General features: G+C 48.7%; 1 protein-coding gene across 4 annotated transcripts in view; it reads right to left on the reverse strand.

The window, feature by feature from the left end:
* pcdh7b (protocadherin 7b) overlaps nt 1-23,727 on the reverse strand; it is a 106,345-nt gene that overhangs the window by 39,228 nt on the left and 43,390 nt on the right. For 2 of the 4 annotated variants that reach the window (XM_062449229.1, XM_062449231.1), the window contains exon 2: nt 17,243-17,435. In XM_062449229.1, coding sequence (XP_062305213.1) covers nt 17,243-17,435 — 193 coding nt within the window. Of the gene's footprint in view, nt 1-17,218; nt 17,436-23,727 lie in introns of all 4 variants that reach the window. The other 2 variants (XM_062449228.1, XM_062449230.1) reach the window with 1 other exon arrangement.

The raw sequence follows: 23,727 nt of genomic DNA on the forward strand, positions 1-23,727 counted from the left end.
GGTTAGAATGAACGGCACTGCTTCTACAGCTAGCACAGCTAACACCAGAAGACACAGCAGCAGTCAAAAGTATTGCTCTCACATTATCGAAGCTAATGCGATTAGCGCAATGCTCGTTGTCCGCCATAGGAAATGCAGACAATACACTTATGAAGCAGAAAGGCTGCTTTTCCCAGCACTCCAGAGCAGGGGAAGCAGTGAGTGGACGTATGCACAGGCTAATGTTGGAGCTGCACAGTGGGTCCTAATCCAGTTATGAGTGTAAACATATGGGGATACATTTACAGTCATAACACCCTCCCCCCCCGCACACACACACACACACTCCAGCAGACACCTCATATTCCTGTCAGCACTAGATACCAGGCCATAGCAAGCAAGACCAATTCAGAAAGTACATTTCCTATATATCCTATATATTTATATGTTACACATGTATGGGTCTGACATGTCTGGTCAGCCCGAGCCCCCGATTGGCTGAGTCGGAATGGAACTAGCGCCAAAACCATCGACTCCACACAAAGTGTATATCCGTGACATTTGAGAACAAACCTCCCGATGCTGAATGTAGGTCTGTACTTAGCTCCGCGCCTTCTTCAGGATGACTGAATGTGGGCTGCTGGTGTAACATGTCAGCAACTGTGTGTGTGTGTGTGTGTCTGTGTGTGTGTGTGTGTGTCTGTGTGTGTGTCTGTGTGTGTGTGTGTGTCTATGTGTCTGTGTGTGTGTGTCTGTGTGTGTGTGTCTGTGTGTGTGTGTCTGTGTGTCTGTGTGTGTGTCTGTGTGTGTGTGTGTGTGTGTGTGTCTGTGTGTGTCTGTGTGTGTCTGGTGTGTGTGTGTGTGTGTGTGTGTGCTTGGCATTTCCTCAGCAGGCTTCCTAAGCCTTTGTACCATGGACATTTACTCCTTGTTCAAAATGTGCGGCTCCCCAGCTCATGGCATATGACAGCTCGGGTTACATGCTGTGCGTGGGTGTGTGTGTGTGTGAGCGAGAGTGTGTCTTACCTGAGTATTGTGCGCTAACACACACTACTTATCTAAGATTCTTAGATGTTTAATGTATATGCACCTTCCAGCCACAGTAAAGTCCTTGTCTGTGTGAACACGCGTGCACTGACGTCAAACATGACCAACATACGACTTGATTTATATAGTCTTGCAGGCTCTATGGTTGACCTCACAGACACATTGCAGGTCGCATATCAACTTAATGAGCCACAGATACACATGCGTTCATATAAGTACGACTCCAAAGCATTTGGTGCTCGTTGGATGCGCTTCAAAAATCTTTGATCGGACTGAACTTTCCGTGCTTGTTTGTGGTTTGATCTGAAGGACAGCGATGGTGGCACAGCGGGGTAAGGTAAATGTCAGTCTTAGTACGTCCAGCAGCGCGGCTGTATTTCCCCCCGCGGCTTGCCGTCATAACCCCGGGAGTCCTGGCCGGTGGGATCTCTGAGTGCTCTGGTGAACAGGTCAGGTATTAGCCTCTGGTGTCCCCCCCGCATGGGAAATAAGCGATCATGACTGGAGTCTTCGACGATGAGACTGTAAATATGGAAGTTCACACGGTTTACCAGATTCAATTCTCTTGTTTAAAGCCCACAGGGCATTTCACGCAGTATGGAGTGGTCTACATAGAATCTTGTGTTATCGCAAAGTCTATCTGATGTACATTGTCATGCCTGTTTCAAAACAGGAAGCATCTCACACGACCCATGGGATTCACATGACGCGACCCATGGGATTCACATGACGCCAAAGGTGGCACATGAATCATACACCGCTTGAGAACAGCTCCCAGCTCGCCCATCGTCTTCACCGCCCCCCGCCCTCCCTACCTGAAGAAACCTCGCCGTTTCACCCCCCCATCCATCCCTCCCTCCCTTCCCCACCCCCCACACCCCGCCCCACCCCACTTCAAACAACCTCCCCTAGACGGCCCCCCCCACACACACACCCCACACCTCTGGAAGTGTCCTCCACCTCCAGTGGTGGAGCGCCACGGGACAACAGGACAGCGCGACTCTGGTTGTTGTGGCATCGTTATCGTTCTATTCTTAGCGCCCCCGGGGCGGCGTTGGCGGCGGCTGAGGGCCCGCGGAGACGCTCCACAGTGACAGATGACTGGCTGGTAATTGGATATGGAGGACGGCGCTCCCGCCACGGCGACGTGCCCGGCCCTGGTCCGTGAGCCCCCCCCACCCCCCCCCTCCCCTCCTCGATTTGCAATTAAATAATCCCCCCGAATTCCAGAAATAACATTTCTCTGGGAACGGTGGCAAGCCGATTACGGGGCGGAATGATATTAGGGGCTTGCGTATAAACAGAATGATTACAAGGAGGGGACCACGTCAGAGAGGGAGAACGAGGGGGGGTTGGGTGGGGGGAGTCCAGGAAAATAAGTTAAGCCGGAAGGAAAAAGATAGCCTTTTGTCTCTGTCGCTCTGTCTCTGCAGTGTGTGGTGCTCTACTTGGTGTGCCTCCGACACACACAGAGAACTGCGCTATTGCACGCTTGAAACTGACGCCCCTCACTTGCAGTCACACACAAACACACACCAACCGACAACACACCAAAAAACGAAGAGATGAGGCAGAAAATTGGAGGAACAGAGAAAAGAGGCAGCTGCGAAAACAGTGCTTCACACCATCGCAGCAGATTTAGAGGGGAAATATGGTGTGATTCTTTACAGCTTTCTGCTTGTCAGTGCTGCTAAGGTTGGTATAACAGAAACACATGCATGCTAGCAAACACTACGCACCTGATACAAACAAGCACAAACTCTTCACTGTAGTCAGTTTGCATATTTACAAAAACACACCAGTCAACAACACCCCCTCCAGACTGCCAAACTTGCCCAGCCCCTCTCGCCTTAAACTCCTCACAATCAACACAGCCCCGAATGAATAACATATCATGAAACAAAAGTGTGTGTTTCTGCTCATTGCTGTATTTCTTAGTGTGAGGATTTGCGTTGCGTGCTCTGGAAGCCGGCCACCTACGGCTGACAGCTCAGTGCCAGCTTTGTAACACTAAACACAGAGGCAAAAAAGATGTGAAGATCATGTGAGAGAGGGAGGAAAAAGAGAGAAGGAGAGAGAAAGAGAGAGACAGAGATAGGACCATTGATTTCCTCAGGCTTCATGGTTGGTCATTGATTTTACGGATGGGGGTAACGGGCTTGGGAGCACAGAGGTAGGTGAGTGTGTGTGTGTGTGTGTGTGTGTGTGTGGGGGGGGGGGCTTACTGAAAGGACAGGGGCGATCCTTTGAGACGACATCCGTAAGCTACAGGTACGCCCCCTTTAACATGAAGGGGGAGGATAACCATCAGCTAGGTGTGTGTGCACCATCAGGTGCTTGCTGAAGCTGTGTGCGTGCGTGCGTGCGTGTGTGTGCAGCTGTGTGTGCGGCGGTGTATGTCGTCTATAACGGTAGCGCCCATGCGTGCGTGCGTGTGTGTATGTGCATGGTGGAGCATGTGTGTCATTAGGCAGACTGCTCTCAGCATCTTAGCTGCTCCTTCTTTGTTTCTCATTATTTCCTCGGCTCAGATCATAAGCACTCCAAATGAAGCTGCTGCGTTCTCCTCCATGGCCGGTAAAACACCCACTCTGCCCCCCCCCCCCCCCCCCCCCCGCTCGACACAATAACATGTACACACACGCACAAACACTCGCACACATGCACACGCGCAGACAATAAACTCAGACTGCATATTGCCGAGCAAACCGAATCTCCCATTCCCACTCTCTCTCTCCCTGCCTCCCTCCCCTTCTTAACATCCATCCCTCCCTTTTCCCCGGGGCCCCCCTTTAAAACAATTTGTTATGTCCCAGCTTTGAGTTTTAGATGGCTAACAACACAAGTGTCAAGTCTCTCTTTAATAAAGGAGGATTAATCGTATGGAAATATAGATTAAGGCTTTGACAAAGGCGTTGCTAAAAAAAAATTGTTGCAACTGCTGTGTTGGATCAGGGAATGTAATCCAAGATAATGCTGGTAAGAACTAAATGAAATCAACAAGAGAAAGCAAAACAAGAGGGATGGAAAAACAGGAAAGAAAAGAGACAAATCGAAAACATGAGGAAAATGTAATTTCTCACACCCAAACCATCTGCTCATCCATGGGATAATCTCTAGATGATTTTGATTAATATTAAAGTCACCCCAAGCCCCATGAGGTATTAAAAAGTGGGCCTCTTTTTCAAATAAAGAAGAGTGATTTAAAGGTGATTCTGGAGAGTTGTGGACGCCTGGAACAAGGTGAAACGTGTGTGTGTGTGTGTGTCTGTCTGTCCTCACCCCATGTTGAAACGCTGAGGGATTTAACATGATTTATGCAGGTCTGGCGTGACTTCAGATTCCCAACATGTACGGGTGAAGGACCCATCATTCATGTCTTTCTCTTCCTCTCTCTCTTCCTCTCTCTCTCTCTCTCTCTCTCTCTCTCTCTCTCTCTCACTCTTCTCTCTCTCTCTCTCTCTCTCTCTCTCTCTCTCTCTCTCTCTCTCTCTCTCTCTCTCTTTATATAACTTTCAAACTTTCCAGAACTACTGTGACTACTGGAGAGTTTGGCCATGTCCGGAAGAAAAAAAAAAACCTTTATCCCACGGTGTGTGTGTGTGTCGTGATTTAAGAAGAAGCGAGTGTCTGTGTTTTTTGGCCCGTTGTCATTTAGTCGGAGCATAACGACTGGAACAAATCACCTGGGACTCACCTCCCCATCAACCCTTCGAACGTTCCCTCACTTGTCCATCTCACTTCCTTCGTCTGTTGGTGGGAATAGACTCCCCTGTGTGGAGCTGTGCTGACAGTATTACGGTAACATCGCAAAGGAGGTGGAGAAGAGGCTGGTATTGGAGCAACACATGGCTTTGCCCTGCTCTACCTGTATAGTGGGCCGAGACCGCACACAAACACACAGACACCCATCTGATGTAAGGTGTTCCGGGGGAACTGCCGATGTCTGAGCTGCCTGTGGACTGAACCGTTGGGTCCTCATCGGGCTTATGCATATTCAACAGCCCTCCATTGCGCAGAGACCCTCCTCTCCTCCTCCTCCTCCCCCTGTTCTTAGGGTACTGTATGTGTGACAAAAACGAGGGATGGAGGAGATAAGATAGAATCAACAGGGAACATCCTAAAGCTGGTCTTATGGCATTACCTTGCAAAAAGGGCTGGCCTCACTGAACCTACAAATATGATGGCTTAGATTTAAGTCTTTAAGCGTGGGGGGGGGGGGGGTGATGATAAGAAATTGAGTAGTGAGATGTGTGTGTGGTGTGTGTGTGTGTCAGTGTACATAGAGTAGACTCTTCACAGCTATCCCTCAGATTAAACACAGATGGTTAGGCTTGGACAGTCTTGTAGCAGAATCCATGGGATGGTGATCGTTGCGTTCGATTCTTATTTGCAATCATTGTCTGGTCCTGTTTCTGCCGTGGGCGTAGGGAAAGCTTGTGTTCATGTATGTACGTAGGTGTGTGTGTACATGTCAGTGTGAGTTGTGTGTTTGTGAAGATGTGTTTGTGTGTGTTAGTGAATGAGTGTGTGTGTGTGTGTGTGTAGGTGTGTGTGTTGGCGGGTGAATGTGTGCGGGTATTGTGAGTGGATTTGCAGGCACATCATCCGGATTAGGATGCTCTGTTTTGTCAGCTCATCGGAGGCGCGGAGGCGCGCGCAGGGGCGTCTTTTGTCATGATGTCAGTCTCTCTCTCTCTCTCTCTCTCTCTCTCTCTCTCTCTCTCTCTCTCTCTCTCCCTCTCTCTCTCCCTCCCTCCCTCCCTCCCTCCCTCCCTCCCTCCCTCCCTCCCTCCCTCTCTCTCTCTCTCTCTCTCTCTCTCTCTCTCTCTCTCTCCCTCTCCCTCTCGCTCTCTCTCTCTCTCTCTCTCTCCCTCCCTGCATGATCAAGCAGGAGAAATGAGACCCACGTCTTCCCGTGAAACAAAGTGCAGAAAGAGTCTGGCAAACAGGCTAACTCAGAGACCGCGTTTATCAAATCAACGTAAACAAATAAATAAAGGACAATTCCGAGACCTGCGTGCGGGAGTCACATGAGCTTAAGGGCGGAAGGTCTTTAAAACGTTCCAAATTCTTTCCAAAGCGTTTAATCCAGTAATTGTTTGTTAGCCAACACCCATTTGCTTATTAACAAAAAAAGAAAAAAAAAAAGGGTAAAAAACAGTTTTCCACTCTCCCGTAATTAGCTCTGACCTTCCCAAATCGTAACCTGAGGGGCCACATAGGAGACAAAAGGAAGGTGCAGGGGTACTGCTCCAGCCCCCCGAGCTAGCAATCAGCGCCTGAGTCAAGACAAACAAAGAGACAGGAAACAGACACACCCTTTGTTTGGCACACCAAGCCTCCAAACCAGGTGTGTGACTGTCTCCAGGCTTAACTTCTGAACCTAATCTCTTTCTCCCCCCCCCCTTCCCTTTCTTTGCAGCCTGAAGACAGAAACACAAACCTTGCTTCCCTCCTCAATCCTTTCCTTTGTTTTTAACTGTTTTTTTTTTCCCCTCAGGTGTCACGTTACCTTGAGGTTGAACGTTTCGTGTTTTTCTTTTTGTGGGCTGAATAGAGGTCTGTTGCCTTTGAGTCTCCCCTCTCATTGTGACAGTGTTGTCATTATAACCTGGCCCACCCCACACCCATCTCCCACTGTCCTCAGCCTGTCTTTTGTGGGCTGATTTGGGGCCTTTGTTGAGTTGAAAGGCTGACTCAGAGGTAAACGACTTGTGGAAAAACGAACGGAAAGAAGAACGGCATACATATTTAGACTTGTGTCTTTGACACCTCAAGGTGACAACAAACCACGCACCTGGCACACCCGAACAAAACATAAGAGTGTGTGTGTGTGTGTGTGGGGGTGTGTGCGTGGGTGGTGTGGCAACGGAGCATGCATGTGCCTTTGTGTGTTGTGTGTGTGTGTGTGTGTGTGTCCAGAAATTCAAGAATGTTGGAGCTTAGTGAACTTCCAGTAAGAAAATACCCTAGCATTAGCAACAAGTCAGGGAAAAGAACTCTGAAGGTATTTGTCAAGTCAGAGGCGACATGACACTTCAATTACCACGTGCCAATGCATATTCATCGCAGCAGAAGGAGGGAATGGCACGCAGCACCCAAAATAATTCCCAGACTGTCATGTGTTTTTGTTTTTCCGTTTCGCTATGAACCTGGGCAATTTATTTCCTGACCTAGCATTTTGACGGTGACATGTAATTTCACTACGCACTCAAAACCGTACTGTTCAAAGATGGAGAAGGAAGGGAGGAGACGAGGAGGAGGAGGAGGAGGAGGAGGAGGGGGGGGCTTAGGAGAGCAAGATAAATGAACTTTTCACGAACGAGAAGTGAAACATCTGTTTTCATAGATTCTGTGTGACTGTATACCTTTTAAGTGTGTTTGTTAGTGTGTTCGTTTGCGTGTCCGAGTGTCTGCGTAAGTGTGTGCGCAGCACGGACGCGTGGAGAAACTGAAAAGGAGAGAGAAAAGACAGAGAGAGGAGAGAAAGAAAGAATGAAGGAGACCGGAAGGCCCCCTAAATGGGTCAACGATGCTTGAGCAAGTAGCCTTGCATCCCAGGGACAGGAGAGGGGGGGGGGCAAATATTAGCAGCGCACACACCCGCACACTCTTCAAATGTCATCATTCAAACACACGTTCTCTAACACAGATTGTTTACCCAAACAAACACTGACGCACACGTACAAACACACAACTGGGTGAAACGGGTTTGAATTTCCCTCCTAGTATATTAAGAATGTATTCATTTACAGTATCAGATTCATTTCTCCAAAGTGATTTGCAGCATAGGGGGATATAAACCTGCAACCTCTCGGTCTGCAGCAAAGTCACTGGCTTGACCAGAGGCACACAGCATAAAACTGCCTTTTGAGCGACTCCAGTAGAATAACATTGAACCCATCTGACCAACTGGAGTCCCGCGCAAGCTAAAACCACACTGAGCCGCCATCAAACCAGCACAAGTCGTTTGGCAATTGCGGCAACATGACTATGCCGCCTAACGATATGAACGCAGAGAAAAAATAAAAAAAAGGAAAACTGCCGTAGTTCTTTCAGTGCAGGCGTCGGGCTTCCATGGAGACGCACCTGACCCTTAGCGACTATTGTTCAGGCAACCGTGGGACTGCAAAGACCAACTCAAAGGAAACCATGTGGGGGGGGGGGGGGGGGTAGTGAAATTCTGTGTAGAGAAAGTAGAGAAACGAGCGAGGGTCATTGTGCCCCTAGGATTGACTGCTGTTCTGGGTTTGAAAGGTGAGGACCGGCAGATGTTCAATAGAACAGTCAGTGTGTCTTTCCTCATGTGTGTGTGTGTGTGTGTATGTGTGTGTATATGCGTGTGTACATGTCTGTGTACCAGAAAAAAAGCGAAAAAAAAGAAAAGCCAAACACTAGGCAGTATCTGCTCGCGCGTGTGTGTGCTTACACGAGCGCGAGTGTGCCACGAGTACGTGGACAGCATGTGCTGATGCGTTTGATATGAACCCCCCCCCCCCCCCCCCCCGAGTTCTGGAAGGTCGCGGGGCATCGAGGGGCCCCGGCTGCATACGGTCTCTCGTGCCTGGACCCCCCCGGCACAGCATCGCTCCAGCCTACAGGGGCACCACCACGGGGTATGGCACACATGCTTTTCATCTTCCTGTCTGTCTACCTCCCTCCATATCAAAACACATGATCCCCCCCGTCCTCTGGGAAATAGAGGGGGGGGGGGGAAGAGAGAGGGAGAGAGAGAGAGGGTAGGGGTGGAGGGAAAAAAGAGAAGAGTAGAGGGGGGGGGCAGATAATCCTCTTCTTCCATTCTTACATCCTTTCATGTATTTTTATAAGGCGGCGAGGAGGGAAAAGAGAAAGGGAGAGAGAGAAATGCGGAAAGGAGGGAAGTAAAAAAGAAACAATCCGCGCCAGTCTGTGAACGTGATGCATCTTTGCCTGTGCGCCTGCAAACACACACACGCACACACACACACACACACACACACAGTCCCTCCTCTCCGGCTCACAGCCTAGTCAGTAATACATCTTGATATAGGAACAGATTTATATGTTCTCACTGCCAGGGTAGGGAATTGAATAAAAAAACAGAAACTGAGAGAATGTGTCACTCCTTTTTTTTCTATCATTATTGTTATTATTTGGAGTTGCTGCAGTAGCTTTGGTGGGTGGTAGGGAGGAATGTGTGATACAATCAGACATGCCCCCCATCCACTCACATCCCTCATTGAAATTGTTTCGGTGACACATATACAGGCAATTGCTCCTGTGATATATCCATGTCATGTATATATTCACACACACACACACAGTGTGCTGTGTTAAACATGATATAAAATGGCGTCCACGCTGTTATTCGGCGCTGACTCCGCTCCCAGTGCATGTATACGCCCGGGGGGGGGGGGGGGGGGGGGGGCGCCGTTTCATGTCGATCAAAGAACACCACATGAAGTGTGTTTAAATGAGGAGGTGTCAATTAGCAGCTGTGTAGGATGATCGTCGTGACAGCTCGCCTATTTGGGGATGATCAACAGCGTACAGGGATGAGTTTGTGACGGGACGGCAAGAACACACAGGTCGGGAACCACAAATTCCGAGACGTCCTCGCGGAGAGAAGAAGCTTGTTTGCGCGTGTGTGGAGGGAGAGAAAGGGAGAGAGGGAGACGGAGAGAGAGAAAGAGAGAGAGAGGAGAGATTATTAGAATGTAACCAATATTCCGACAGCCTGACAATACCATACTGTTCCAGCAACTTAGAGACGGAATTTGCTAAAGGTTAAGGTAGCCTACTGTCAGACCAGAAAATATTCTCTCACACCTAGTTGTGTGTATACAGTACTGATGTGAAGTGAAAAGACCTCCACCACACACAAACACACACACACAAAACACACACCACACATCCACACTTGTGTTGCAAAAGGTCAGGGGGGGGCGTAGAAATGTGAGTGCGGCCAAACTAAAGCACACACACAGACACACACAGACTAGTCCTCACATAAGATATGATGTCTAAGGTCATCACATCCAGGCAGGCTCAATCTGGTTCCAGCTTGTTTGTCTAAGGGCCAGGAAACCAATGTTGACTACCTACGTATTCAGGCCATCTTTGAAAATGTTCTGCAGTCTCGTAAATTTGATTGTTTGCTGTAATCATGCAGACATTCCTTCGATGCCAAATAAAATTGCCGGCGACTGGAAGTTGTCCAGGATTCCAAGAAACACAAGCATACACACACACACACACACACACACACAGAGAGCTAAGAGTGGAAATAATTAACGTTGCCAGCTTATTAGTCTCTGGCTCTGCACCTTTTGCTGTTGAAAAGTCTGTGTGTGTGTGTGTGTGTGTGTTTTACTGCGCGCACACATTTTCTTAAGCCTGCCTGAGTGTGGGCATGTCTCAGAACTTAAACATGGCGCTTGTGTGTGATGTGTGCGACTCATAGAAACACTTTCATTCCCCTCCGTCTCCCTTCCTTTCCCTATTCCGTTTGTGTGTGTGTGTGTCTCTACGGCGTGCTCTGCCCACAGCCTGAGTTGTGAGAGAGGCACGCCTGCCCACCCCAATCCCCTCAGGAGAGAGACAGCCACGGAGGGGGAGCTGGTCTTCCTTCCTCGCACCTATTCCCTCGCGCTCAAGGCCTGCCACGCTAATGCAGCGTGGGGAGGAGACACACAGACTCACACGAGCACACAAACATGCACTCTCGATCACACTTGGATCCCGGGAAACAAGCAGAGTTGAGAGAGAGAGAGAGAGAGAGAGAGAGAGGGAGAGAGAGAGAGATGATACATACTACAGACACACCAACACACACACACACAAGAAAGGGCACTGCAGCTTGCAGCTCTTTGTGTGCCTAGCCCCTGGGCGCGGTGGGCTGGGCACCCCCTGTGCCATGCAGTTCACCCAGAGAGAGAGACACGGCACCCGCTGTGCCCCCCCATCTCTGCCAATGCGCCCCCCCCCGGGGCGCCAACACAAATCAAACACACACTCTTCCCTGCCCCTCCAGCCTCCAACACCCAGCCCCTTAAACCTGTCTATGAGACACGTGTGTGTGTGTGCACTGTCTCAACAATGAAAATGCGTCAATGTGAAATAATGAGGGGAAAGGAGAGAAGGAATATAGCAAACGACAAGGATTCGTTTTAACAGGGAGGGTAGGCAGTGGGGGGTAGAGGGAGGGAAAACAGAAGAGATATACGGGCAAGAGATGGAGAGAAGGACGTCTTTTTTTAAAAGACGAAAGAAAAGACTAAACGAAAAAACAAACATGAAGGCGACACATTTCAAACCAGCAGCTGCCTGGGAGAATGATTTCGCTCCCAGATAAGCGGGCACCAGTGCGTTTCGGCAGCGTGCCAAATTGCCAGTCGCCGCTTGGTTGCACCTAAAAGGCCTGTCCACGCACATGGCAGCAGTGGTCCTCATTGAAAACACAGTCATGCCTCCGCTTGTGTCTGAGAGCTCCGTGCTACTCCTTCTCTCTCATTCTCAGTCTCTCCCTCGCTTTTCATCTCCCACAAGCTTCGGACCGACGTGCTTTTGCTCCGGACACAATTGGGAGCGCTTGGTTCGATCGACGAGGTCCGCTGCCCCGTTGCATCTTGGACCTCTCCCGTGGTGCTTCTCTTTGAATTAGCTTCAGTTTGGCCCCCTGCGTCCCTGATCCACTCTCTCCTCAGTGGGTGTCAGTCTGATCAACACTACACTACAGAATACCATTGAATGTATGTGTGTGTGTCTGAGTGTGTGTGTGTGTCTGAGTCTGTGTGTGCGTGTGTGTGTTTGTTGTATCTCCTGAGCAGCTGAAGCAGCAGTCTGAAGCCGCTGTTCCACCATTTTAGGTATTTTTGGGGAAGGATTCTTCTGTATAATCTGCTTGATTTCCACTGAGGAACAGTGACAAACACACACAATGTATGTGTGTGTTTGTGTGTGCGTCTCAGTCTGTCCCAGGTCTAGCTGCCTTGTCGTGCAGGAAGTGTAATGTAGGCGCACTTGATTTGAATACCTGCCTGCCCGCGCTGTCTGGGCAGTCATCAATCATGGCTGTCGTCAAGAACCACCACCTCGCCGCGAGCAGGCAGTTTTCAATCCATATCAGCCTCCTCGCTTATTCTCTCTCTCACTCCTTCGCTCTCTTCTCATGAGAAATGAAAGAGGAGAGGACCGGAGAGAGAGAGGGAAGCTAAGAGATAGTCGAGGATGGGGAGGGGGGGGGGTGTATTATATGGAAGCAAAATGCATAATCACATATACAGACACGGGCATTACTGATTGAGCTATAGAGTGTAAATGTGATAGTTCATTCCTCATCTTTGACTGATTTCAATTCTGATATATGTGCAAACGCTTTCAACTCTTTGCCACCCCTCTTCACAGAGAGCACAAAGACAATGACCTTGGTGAAGGCAACACAAGGACTAAAGTGAGAGTGTAACATCCAGATTGATGGTGTGAGGTCTCAGAGTGTGTGATTTTCTACTATACTGCTTCTCCCAGGGGGTCCTGAAGCCTACACACACACACACACACATACACACACAACACAGGCGGTGAAACACAGACACACACACACATACACACACATACACACACACCCACGGAAAAGGCACCATGCGAACACAGTGATGCCATTCAGCCAATCTGTCTCTTCCCATATGTACCTGTGTGTCTAAGTGTGTGTGTGTGTGTGCGTGTGTGTACTGTAACAGAATGCCATCTCCATCTCCGACTCACACACTTTCCACCAAGTTGGAAACACACACCCCAGCACCAGAGCACTGCAGAGCTCTTGAAATATGAATGGCTTTAATTAAATGGGCTCACTTTACCATCTGGCCCTAAGATTGGGATTGCCTAATGAACAGTTTTTTTTTTTTTTTTCAGCACACACACACTATGCTAACACCGACATAAGCAGCACTTTGATGGAGAAAACAGATTATAAAATAACAAAAGTGCTGTTATTTATCCGGTCTTTCAAGTGGCTGGAGAAGGGGGTCATGTGTTATGGTCCTTGTTTGCCTCACCGTTTGAAACCTCAGAAAACTAGAGGGACAGAAGAAGAGAGAAAGAGAGAAATAGTTGTCTACACTGCAGTCAGAGTGACATGCTACGCATGCTAATGCTACTACCCAGCTCAAAATCCCATAACAAACCCTTTGATAGTGTCTAGTCTGGCATAGCGTGTGTAGTTAAACCTAGACGTAAGATTTCCTTTAGCCATTCATGCTAACAAGGCTATTGGCTAATGGGAAGAACCAAAACCACACAAACCAAGGCTCGAAAGTACTGACTCCTAGCATAGCTACCGTTTGATAACCCATGGCCTTTAGACCCAAGCAAAAACACCCCTCAAGCCTAATCAATATTATATCAAAACCTCGAAGGGGATGTCAAAGCTGTAAGCAACTGCCGGGTCATCCATGTAATACACTAACACATGATTTAAGGTGGAAACCTGTTATTCCAACGAGTGCTCTTCAAAAATCAACCCTTGCGGAAGGTAGCATACGACACTTAGAAATCACTAAACAGATTTAGCACTCGTAGCCTCACATGTGACGGGCCATCCCCTTCAGTACAAAGTTTGACTCCTGACACTTGCCATTTCGGAATAACTAATGACCAGGGTGTGTGCGTGCGTGTGCACGGGGCGGTTCTGATGAATAAGTGAACACACAGCTGTGCTTTAAGCATCTGCTTCATGTTTTAGATGCTCCTTGGATGAGTAAATACAGAGCAGAGTGATGCTGAAGATGCCCTACCACAGTAAGTGCTCTATGGGATTTTCTAATATACTGTATATGACAGTGAGGTAGTCCTCTTGTGCATGAGCACTCAGCGTAGGCTCCACATTTTCCTGCCCTGTCTCCTTTGATCAAACGTCCCTTTCCTTTTCGACAGAGATTCCGAAACGCAGAGTGGCCCAAAGCACTGCATTCACATCGCACCACCTCAGCTGAAATGTGAAGAAGAGGAAAAGCAAGTGACGCTATTACGCAGCGTTTCCAGGGTCAAGCGCAGGTAAGGATTGTCGCGTTGCGTCCAGAATGATTCCCACAGCTCACTCCCTCAGCTTCCATATAGAGGTGAGCCAGAGTACTTCGTTGTAAAGTCAACGGCGGGGCCATGTTTTTGGACGTTCCCTACGGAAACGGGGAGTCCTGACCTTGTGGAGGAAAATAAAAAAAAACATGGTGACTTACGTACAAGTCCACGGACCCCGACTGCATTCACGGAGAGAGGTAGAGAGAGAGAGAGAGAGAAAGAGAGAGAGGTACAATGAAGGATGGATAGAGTGACAAAGAAAGACATAGAGAGAGGTACATATTAGAGAGAAGAGGAGGGAGGGAGGGAGGGAGGGAGGGAGGGAAAGAGACACAGAGAAGGAAGAATGGATAAAATAAAAATAGAGAGATGTGAGAAAGAGGTACAGATAGACAGAGAGGGAGCCAGAGAGAGAGGGGGGAAGAGAGTGTAACTAGGTACCAGAGGTGGATGAGGAGGTAGACTGCAGCTGCACATCGATTGGCTGATCATCGATTGACAACAACCGAGTTGGTCGAGCGGCGGGATTTCCCCCATGACTCGCCAGAGTGAGCTTTCCACTCTCCAAACGTAACCCTGACACCCGCCCAAGGACACCAAAACAACCTCCCAGTCAGGGACCCGGGAAACCACAGGACACGGAACCGTTAAATAATACAGCTGACATCCCATTTTTAAAACCTTAGAAAAAAAGTTAGAAAAGCCTCCATGACCTTAATCCGAGCATTCTGGTCAGAACCGGTGGGGAGGGGAAACGTCTCAGCAGGACCACGCAGAGACACCAGGAAGCATTGCTGTTCCTCTCATGGTACATAATGACCATGATTTACCTCAGCCTAACGAGAAGCCTGTATGGCTCTGAGCCCATCTGCTGACTTTTCCTGCCTTGTTTTCATAGGCTTTTAATGGGCATCGTGTTAGCTCGGCGCTAAATGTAGCACTTGGGAGTCTGTGTGCTCAGACTGAACGAAAAGTTGCAGCGATTAGGTGAGGGCAAAACTTGCAAGCTTACATTCCTGCTGCATTCGTTTCCCCTCTCACCTTTAAAACCTCAGTTATGTCTGGGCATGGTTTGATAGATACAAAGAGGAGGTATCTCCTCCTCACAAGGTGGACTTGATTTACTGATTGAAGACCAAACGGACAGGTTTGTAGTGTTGTGGTGTAGGTCGGGTAGAAAAACGCGTGAAGAGATCTGGGCCTCACACGCTCCCAGGATGACAAGAACGACACACCTGCAGTACACACACATGCCCACGCATAGACACAAGGACAAACACACACACAGGCAACAACAACAAATCAACTGATCCCTTTAAAGATTGCTACAGGCAGCCAGAGCTGCTGTTCTTATTTCACAGAGAATGATTCATCTGCCTTGCTCTGTTTGACCTTGGCACAATCCCCTCCTAGACCCAAGCTACCAGGGTCCACAAAAAAAGATAAAAGGAGATTCACAACTTAACTCTTGGTTACTGTAGTAAAAAAGTGTTCACCCGCACTTCAATGGCCGAACCTTTTGGATGACGTATACGTGTCTTTTGGGGTCTGGTTTGATTGATAGGCAGATCACAGATCAGATCTAATCTCCTTGTCGGGTATTGATTCCCCAGTCCAATTACTTTAAGCCAGCCTAAATTGAAACGAGCCTTTAATTGAGGCTAATTTGGCTCGTAAATGGGCGGCCATTGTCTGAATGCGAGGTCTTAAATACCCAGAGGGTATAGACCCTCAAGCCCACGCTCACAGTTTCACATCCAAAGCCTTTTTAATCTACATTAAGGCCCAAATGTTCCTTGAGTTAAAAGCTAATTTGGCCAAACACTAAACCCTGTCCATTCTGTCTACCACTGTCTGGCTCTGTCATGGTTCACCTTTGAGGTCAAAGCCTTGTCCTTCTGTGACGTTCGGTACTCTGAAACGTCTTTTCTTAAAAGGTTCAGTCCTTGAGAGTGTCAGTGGTAAATTCAGATCGAGGCCACCACCAGTCAAATGGCTAAAGTCAAGCTACAAGTGAAAGAAAAAGCCATGGATCGGAACAAACCTTTGCATAAAAAATCCCAGATTCATACTGTTCAAACCCCCTTGTCGCTCCTGTCTTGTGAAAATGAAATGCCAAGATTTTCTTGAGATGGGTTTGAAAACCCGAATCTATTTGTCTCTCTTATACCTCTGAAGCGTATTGGACTTCAGTGGCAGAAACCGGTACTGGCTCTTTAACCCAGAACATGATCTTCTGGAGGAAGCTACCCAGTTCTCCGACACACAAACATTCTTCCTGTTCCTTCCTGTCCAGCTCCCCCTGGGTCCTACATCCATCACATGACACTCTCAAAGCATCACTTCCACCTTCACTCAGCTGACTGGCACAGCAAACCACTCTGTCTTGCTGAACATAGGGGTTTGTGCAGCTAGCACCAAAGTTGTCACTGTTTGCGCAAACTTTGTTTAGTTTGGAAGCGGGTCTAAATATAAATAAAGATTGTCCATCAAGGAGAATCCATCAAGGCCAGAGTTTCAAGGCTCCTAAGAACATCGGCCAGGTTCGAGAAAAGAGTGTCTCGGTCCAATGAAATGACTAATAGCTGAAAGTAATATAAAGGCCACATAAGCATTGATCAAATAGAACAAGGTTGGGCACGAGTTGGTTGGCTTATATTCACATTAGTCGTATATTCTCAAACAGCCATGAATAACGGACAGAACTGCACAGCTAAAGAGAACCCAGTCAGTTAGGCAAGTCCATCCAAGTGATTTCAATCGGCTGCTCTAGTTCATAAAATACACCCCTTGCCGCTGCGTTGACGCGGTCTTTGAGGCGCCGCAGGTGCCCAAAAGGCACAACTCACACCGTCCATAATCCTCCCTTTCTCAAAAGTGCAAACTGTACACAGGGTCTAGCGTCCTCAAACCCTCCGCCGACGGTACGCACCCCGGCGCTGACTCACTCCCACGACCGCAAACCACTAAGCCCCTACGTGTGTGTGACCCGTGTCTGCATAGGTATCTACCTAAAGGTATGTACCTCTCCTTAAACAGATCTATGTGTTTATTTTGTTTTCATGTATTTGATTTGATCCATATCAATGTTTTTTTTTTTTACTCTTATCTCCTTTGTGTTTGCCCCTACCATTTTCCATATGCTCTGCCTCACCGACACTGCCATCCGGCGTGGTCCTCTCGTAGCTGTCCTCGGGCAGGGGCAGGGCCCCCAGCCTGGGGCCGGACGAGCTCTTGCTGCTGGGCGTCTCCGACTCCTCCAGCCCGCTGTCGTAGCAGCTCTGCAGCGATCCCTGGTGCGGGTCCTGGGGCTGGCTCACCACCGAGAAGGTCACTCTGCGGAACGGCTACAAGAGAAAGGACAGTTCCGGGGGTCACTGGACTGAGCTGGATCGGACCTCCGCTGGGTCTGGGGTCGGGGTGTGGGGTTGGGGGTGTGGGGACGGGTAGAGGGCAGGGAAGGATTCCGTTTTTTGTTTTTTGTTTTTTTACGGTGGGATATGGGAGGCTTTTGGATTGGGGTGATGGGGAATTGGGGGGGGGGGAAGTAAGGGAACTATTACTAAATAAAAGACGAAGAGAAGAAGTCCAAAAGTAAAACGTTGGTTAAGCATGTCACTACACTATCTGGTACCAACAGACCACATGCTAAACGACCAAGCTAAACACCCTAAAAGTTGACAACAATCTGGCTGGTTGCTAACAGGGAGCACATTTCAATCGAACATCATTGCCAACACACCAGCCCCATAGGCCTTGTTAATGGAGTCTGTGGGAAGGATATAATGTAGGAGATGAGGCTGTCTTTAAGGCCTGTGGGAGTCTGTGAATATGGCAGCTGCCTGGTGATGTGTTAACCACCGCTAAGGAGGACTGAAGGACAGGGTGGCCTCTTTCACTTGTTTACTTGCAGACCAAAGCAGGACAAGGTGAGCAAACAGTATCCCTGTGGGAGGTACAAGCTAACACCAGAGCAAAGGCATATAAACAGGATGAGTGCAAATACACACTGTGGGAGCTGCAAACACACACACACACACACACACGCTCATGTACAAATATTCGGACACATACAAACATGTGCGAGGTGTACAACATCTGTTTTCACCCAAACACACTCCATGTCAAAATACATAGACACACACACACACACACACAGCGAAATACATCCTCTTGGCGCACAGAGTGCCGATACTGGAGAACGGCAGGTTGCTGTTTACTTAAACTGTATTGAGCGGTGTATGCTAGCTAAACACTGACTGAACATGTCATTAATGCTGAGGCCTGTCCTCCCGTCCAGCAGGATAAACACAGTGATCACTGCTGGACGAGCTGACAGACGGAGAGCGGTCGAGGATGAGAGAGAGAGAGGGAGACCAGGAGAGAGAGGTCGAGACGGGTATGGAGATTGAGAGGGAAAGATAGTAGGAAGTAGGGGAGGCGAGGGTTGGATGAGGAGAGGGTTTAGCCTTCTAACGTCCGTTTCCCTTTTTTCCCTCCTTTTTTCTGGCTAGCTCTTATTTGTTTTTGTTTTTTCTCATTGTTTTTCTTCTGGACACTGCCTGAGAGGAAGGTAAGGAGCGAGAGAGAGAGATAGCGAGAGCAGGAAAGAGCGTGAGGCGACAAATGAATAGCTAGTTTGGCCATTACCGGAATAAATGGCATAACAAATGGCTAATGCGATTCATTAATTAGATACAAACATCGTCACAGCTCACACGCTCGCTGTTCCTCTCTCCCGTCGCCACCCCCCCCCCCCCGGCCTTCTTTCTTCCCTCGCTCTCCCCTCCCTCCCTTCTTCCCTTGTTTCTTAACCAGCCACAAGAATATTAAACAAGAGCTTCATCCACGCAGACCCTTTTGAGATGTCGTTCTCTTGGCAGGCCCAGGCCGTCTTTTAACGGTCATTATTATCATTGGCACCTGTCATTTTCCCAACCCTAGAATTTTCATCCGGACGGTTGAAGAGACTCTCTCAGTCAAAACATCACATGGTGAATACAGACATGTATACACACTCACACACACTCACAGACAATCACAAACAATGGACCCACAGACACATACACACGCACAAACACACACACACACACACACTAGACAAGCCAAGACAACCCTCTGCACACACTTCTCCTTCTGGTAACAAAATCTCCCAGCAGCCACTGGGACACAGGTCCTCCTCATGCTGCATGCTAAATGTGCATTTCTTCCCTTTTTTTCTATTTTCTTCTCTTTCCTTCTCTTTTTTTTTCCTGCCTCTCTCTACCTCTCTCCCTCCTTCTCCTCCACTCTCCATGGGTAATGCAGCAATCTTGGCAATAAATCATGTTTCCATGTAATTACAATCAACACTCAGCGAATGAATTGAAATACATATTCATAGAAAATTTCACTTGGATAGTCAAACATTTGTTGCATAATTAAAATAGGGCCCAGAGGGGGGTCTTACTTCTTTCCCTGGAATAAAGTTTTAAACAGCGTTTAGATATCAAATCCTTTTTTTTATATATCTCAAAAGCAACACATCGGAACTAAAATACGGTTGACAGTTACCGTAGTCCCAAGAGTCTTGTGAGTTTTCAATCGCGAGCAAATGTAGTGAACCATAGAATAGATACCAGTTCTGGAGTGCTATACACTAATGACATAAATTAAACGAGTGTCTCTAAACAAATTGGTAGCAAGGAGCGTCGTGAGGAAAAGGAAACACGGGAGGGAACCGAATGAGGGGAAAATTGAGTCTGGGAGAAAGATGGAGGAAAAAAAGTTAAACGAACAACTGGATTCTGTTCACCTTTATTTTCAATGGAAATGAGAAGGGGGGGGGGGGCTTAATTTGTCTGCAAACCTGAAGTGGAGAGCACACAGCGATGGCTTGGAGGGGGTTTGATTCAATCCTAACATAACCTATTCCACAGCTAGATCTGCTCCCCAACCATTCTGTCTTCTGTAAATGAATAAATAGAATAGGACGCCCTTTTTCCCTACAAGCCTTATTCTGTGTGGGCGTGCGTGTGGAGGGTGGAGGGAGACGACAACAGCGGTGCCTGGGCAAGAAAAACGAATTGTCCCGCACGCCATGAGAAATCATGTACGGCTTCAAAGTGCCACAACCAATCACGATCTCTCGCCGGGTTCATGGGTAAGAATCTGTCCACGCCAACACGTGTTCCAGTCCGGGGGAAAAGAAACCAAAGACGTCATGACACACACACACTCAGAAGCCTGGTCTCCTTCAGCTTCCTGTGGGCTCATGTGTGTCACGCGAGGTGAGAGCGATATCTCCCGGCTATGCGGCGTCAGAGAAAGAGACAGCAGGCGCACAGGAGGAAGTTCTTCCCTCCGCCTGAGTCACGAGGCGTGAGGCCGACCCCTTCTTGCCAGGCGGCGGCCATTTTCAGACTGAAACGCTTTCATTAAGCCCCCCCCCGCCACCCGCTATCACTCCTACGATGACCTTCCAACGTGCCACTCAAGTCCCCCCTCTGCCCGTCACTCAGCTTGGCAGTGGCTGGGCAAGCAAGCTCACACACACACACGCACACGCGCACACACACGCACACACACACACACACACCACCCCATGCTGAGTCCCCGGCCAGAGGGAGGTTTATGCTTCGAATGTGTGGCTTTCATTACTAGTTAGCGTCGGCTGGTTTTATCTCTTCCAGGCGCGGGCATGTGTGTTATCCCAGCACTACAGGGGTCTATCGGGCCGTGGCGTGGATGTTTAAGCCGACCGTGACAGCCATGGGTGATTGAATGTCTCAGTCATTTCAGCAAATGAACAAACCCCGACCAGTCACAGGTTAGTGGGGAGCAGGAGGGGGGGCAGACGTCAAAGTCTACTTCCTGGGGCTCTAAAGGGAAAACACATGGCCAACGTGGTTCAAATAGGTCTGGAGACAATGAGATCGCTGTTGGCAACGGCGTTCCCGTCAATAACGCGTGACCCCTTTCAATTGGATGTTCATTTCCTCTTTAGCCGTCGGAGCTCAATGGCTGTCTGGAACGGTGGCCTTTGGTTTCCGTGAATCTATGCTCCGCAGTCCAGGCCGACGGCTAATACAGAACACCTGGTCTAGTCTATAGGTTGCGGTTCTTTGTCTTCTGTATTTGAAAGCTTACATCAATACCAATGATTCGCCTGTGTTGTCACTCATGTGGCTCAAGGTTGCTCGGCGTCGTAGCGGTTTGATGTCTGTCAGGGCGAAGCAAATCAAGACGTTCAACCATTCGAGTTATAAATGGACAGGTATCCACATAGAAACATGTCTTTTGTACGAGCCTTTGTCACTGACCAGGTCTCTCTCTCCACATGAGTACATTTACAATTAAGGCTCAGCTTCAGAGACTCCCATGGACCGGGAGGAGACCTGCGGAGGAGGGAGCGGGAGGGGCGTGGAACCCACGCTGGGTGTAATTTCAGCTGTACGCGCCTGGGGCGGGTGGCGGTAACCCCGGCTACCGACGCCCCGGGAGGAGAGGGATGGAGGCGGGACCGCCACGGAGACGATGACGAACGTGTTTACACACTCTGGTGTTCACGCTGCTGTGGCGGCCAGGTGGGAGGTGGAGAGGCCTGGTTGGACGGATGGAGAAAAATGAGGAAAGAGGGAGAGAAAATGAAAAAGGGGTAAAGAGAGAGAGAGAGGGAAAGAGTGAGGAATGGGGTTGTTTGGATAGACATATGGAGGCGTGGTGAGAGGGAGAGCCGGTAAGCCGGAGTGGCAGCATAGGGCATGGGAAGGAGAGAGAGAGAGAGAGAGAGAGAGAGAGAGAGAGAGAGAGAGAGAGAGAGAGAGAGAGAGAGAGAGAGAGAGAGAGAGAGAGAGAGAGAGAGAGAGAGAGAGAGAGGAGTCGAGGAGGACAAGTGACAGTTGAGTGCGGTCACGATTGCCAAGAACTGCCAGTCGGTAATTAAGTAGCCATGTTTCATTTTTAATGGGCAACCTGACAGTGACCCTGTGATATGCCACCTGAGACAGACGAATGCTAACCCCAGGCGTCACTAAACCAAACACGCGTCACAGACAGGTCAGATTAGCATTGTAAATGTAAGACGATAGATTGGTGTTAGCTGAGCAAATCTAACTTGGCTGCAAGTACAGTACAATAAACAACTGAACTTGTCAATTTTTTTTTTTAAAGACAGATTTAAGTTTCAATAAGATGTTCACCCCATTGAACACATAGCCTGACTGTGGCTGGTTTGCAACTTGATCAGGAAGGAGTTTGTTTCTGTTTGGGTGCTATATGATTCCACCACTTAATTACTATGACAGGAGCTAACCTGAGAAGTGTAAAACTAGCTTCTGCAGCCTCGAAAAGGACACGGTTGACTCTTCACCTACACTTAAGGAGGCCTAGGGAGATGAGGGGAAGCTTATTGTTGCTGGGGGTCACTGAGGGGAGTACAAAGGTGGTAAGCTAGGTGGGAGAGGGGTCTTGGTTAAAAAGACCTTGGGGGCGTTTGTCCAGTCTTGTTAGCGAAGCCACCTGGTGAGTCTCAGGTGTCGCGTTCCCCCTGACTGATAGCTTTGGGGCGGTCAAGGTTCATTACTCCCCTTCTTCTCCTCTCTTTGCACCATATCCTCCCTTCTCCCCCCCCCCCACCCACATACACTCCTCCACACATGCCTGACTCCCACATTCCTCCCAGGATCGCCCGCTCTTCACCCGGCAAGAAAAACGAAGGAAAAGTGAGGATCTAACATTTCCAAACAACACTCAGGACTCGAGGTAAAAGAAAACGGAAGAACCACCCCCCCCAAAAAAAAACAAACAAGGAAGGTAGCTAGATAAAAGCAGATCCTTCCCGTTGGAAAGCGGACGGGTGTCTGGTTCCAGACATTGCCCTCCGGGTCTAATGAAATGCAGAGTGTGTTTTTGGAGGGTTTTTTTTATTTCCGCCAGTCGGCCATGTTTGAAAGGAGTTTTTCCGAAGCTTTCAGACTCAGTCGTGCATTCAGAAACACATCATTCACCTGTCCCGAGAATGTTCTCCATCCCTATTAAATGTATGCACTTACCCTTACGGTTCTCAAATGGTCTAGCGAGGTTCATACCACCCGATCGCTGCCGGATAAAAAGAGTCGAGCGAGAGGCTCACTATTAAAGTAAAAAGGAGGAAAGTTGCAACTACTTTGTGAAGCAGCTCCTCTGGCGTCACTTTTCACCTACTTAGCGTGCTTTTTCTCCTTTAGTCATTGTGTGGTTATTTTACGATCTAACGCCGCATGATTGATTAAATGTGCCTCAACTCCTTACTCATTCTGCTGGGGTTCTCTCCAGGGATCTTTATTGACCCTTTGACGACCTTGTTTCAGATGAGGAGCTACATGAAAAAAGACACACACACACACACATCCCTCTGCGAATTTGGGAGACTCACTTTAACAAATTAGAGCAGTGGGGTTGCCCCAAGAATTGAGGCCTGTCTAATATGTACCCACCCTTACCCCCCCTAAACCATAGACTACAGTATCAGTTGTGGGAAGGTTAGGGGGTGGACAGGGTTTTCAGCATTGAAAAGTTGCCTCTATTCATAAATCCCCCCCCCCCCCTTGCTCACACAAACACCCCACTCACACACACACACACTACAAAGTCCTTGGTCATTCAAGCAGTGCATTAGGT

This window comes from Osmerus eperlanus, chromosome 23, assembly GCF_963692335.1.
Source record: "Osmerus eperlanus chromosome 23, fOsmEpe2.1, whole genome shotgun sequence".
Lineage (NCBI taxonomy): Eukaryota > Metazoa > Chordata > Actinopteri > Osmeriformes > Osmeridae > Osmerus > Osmerus eperlanus.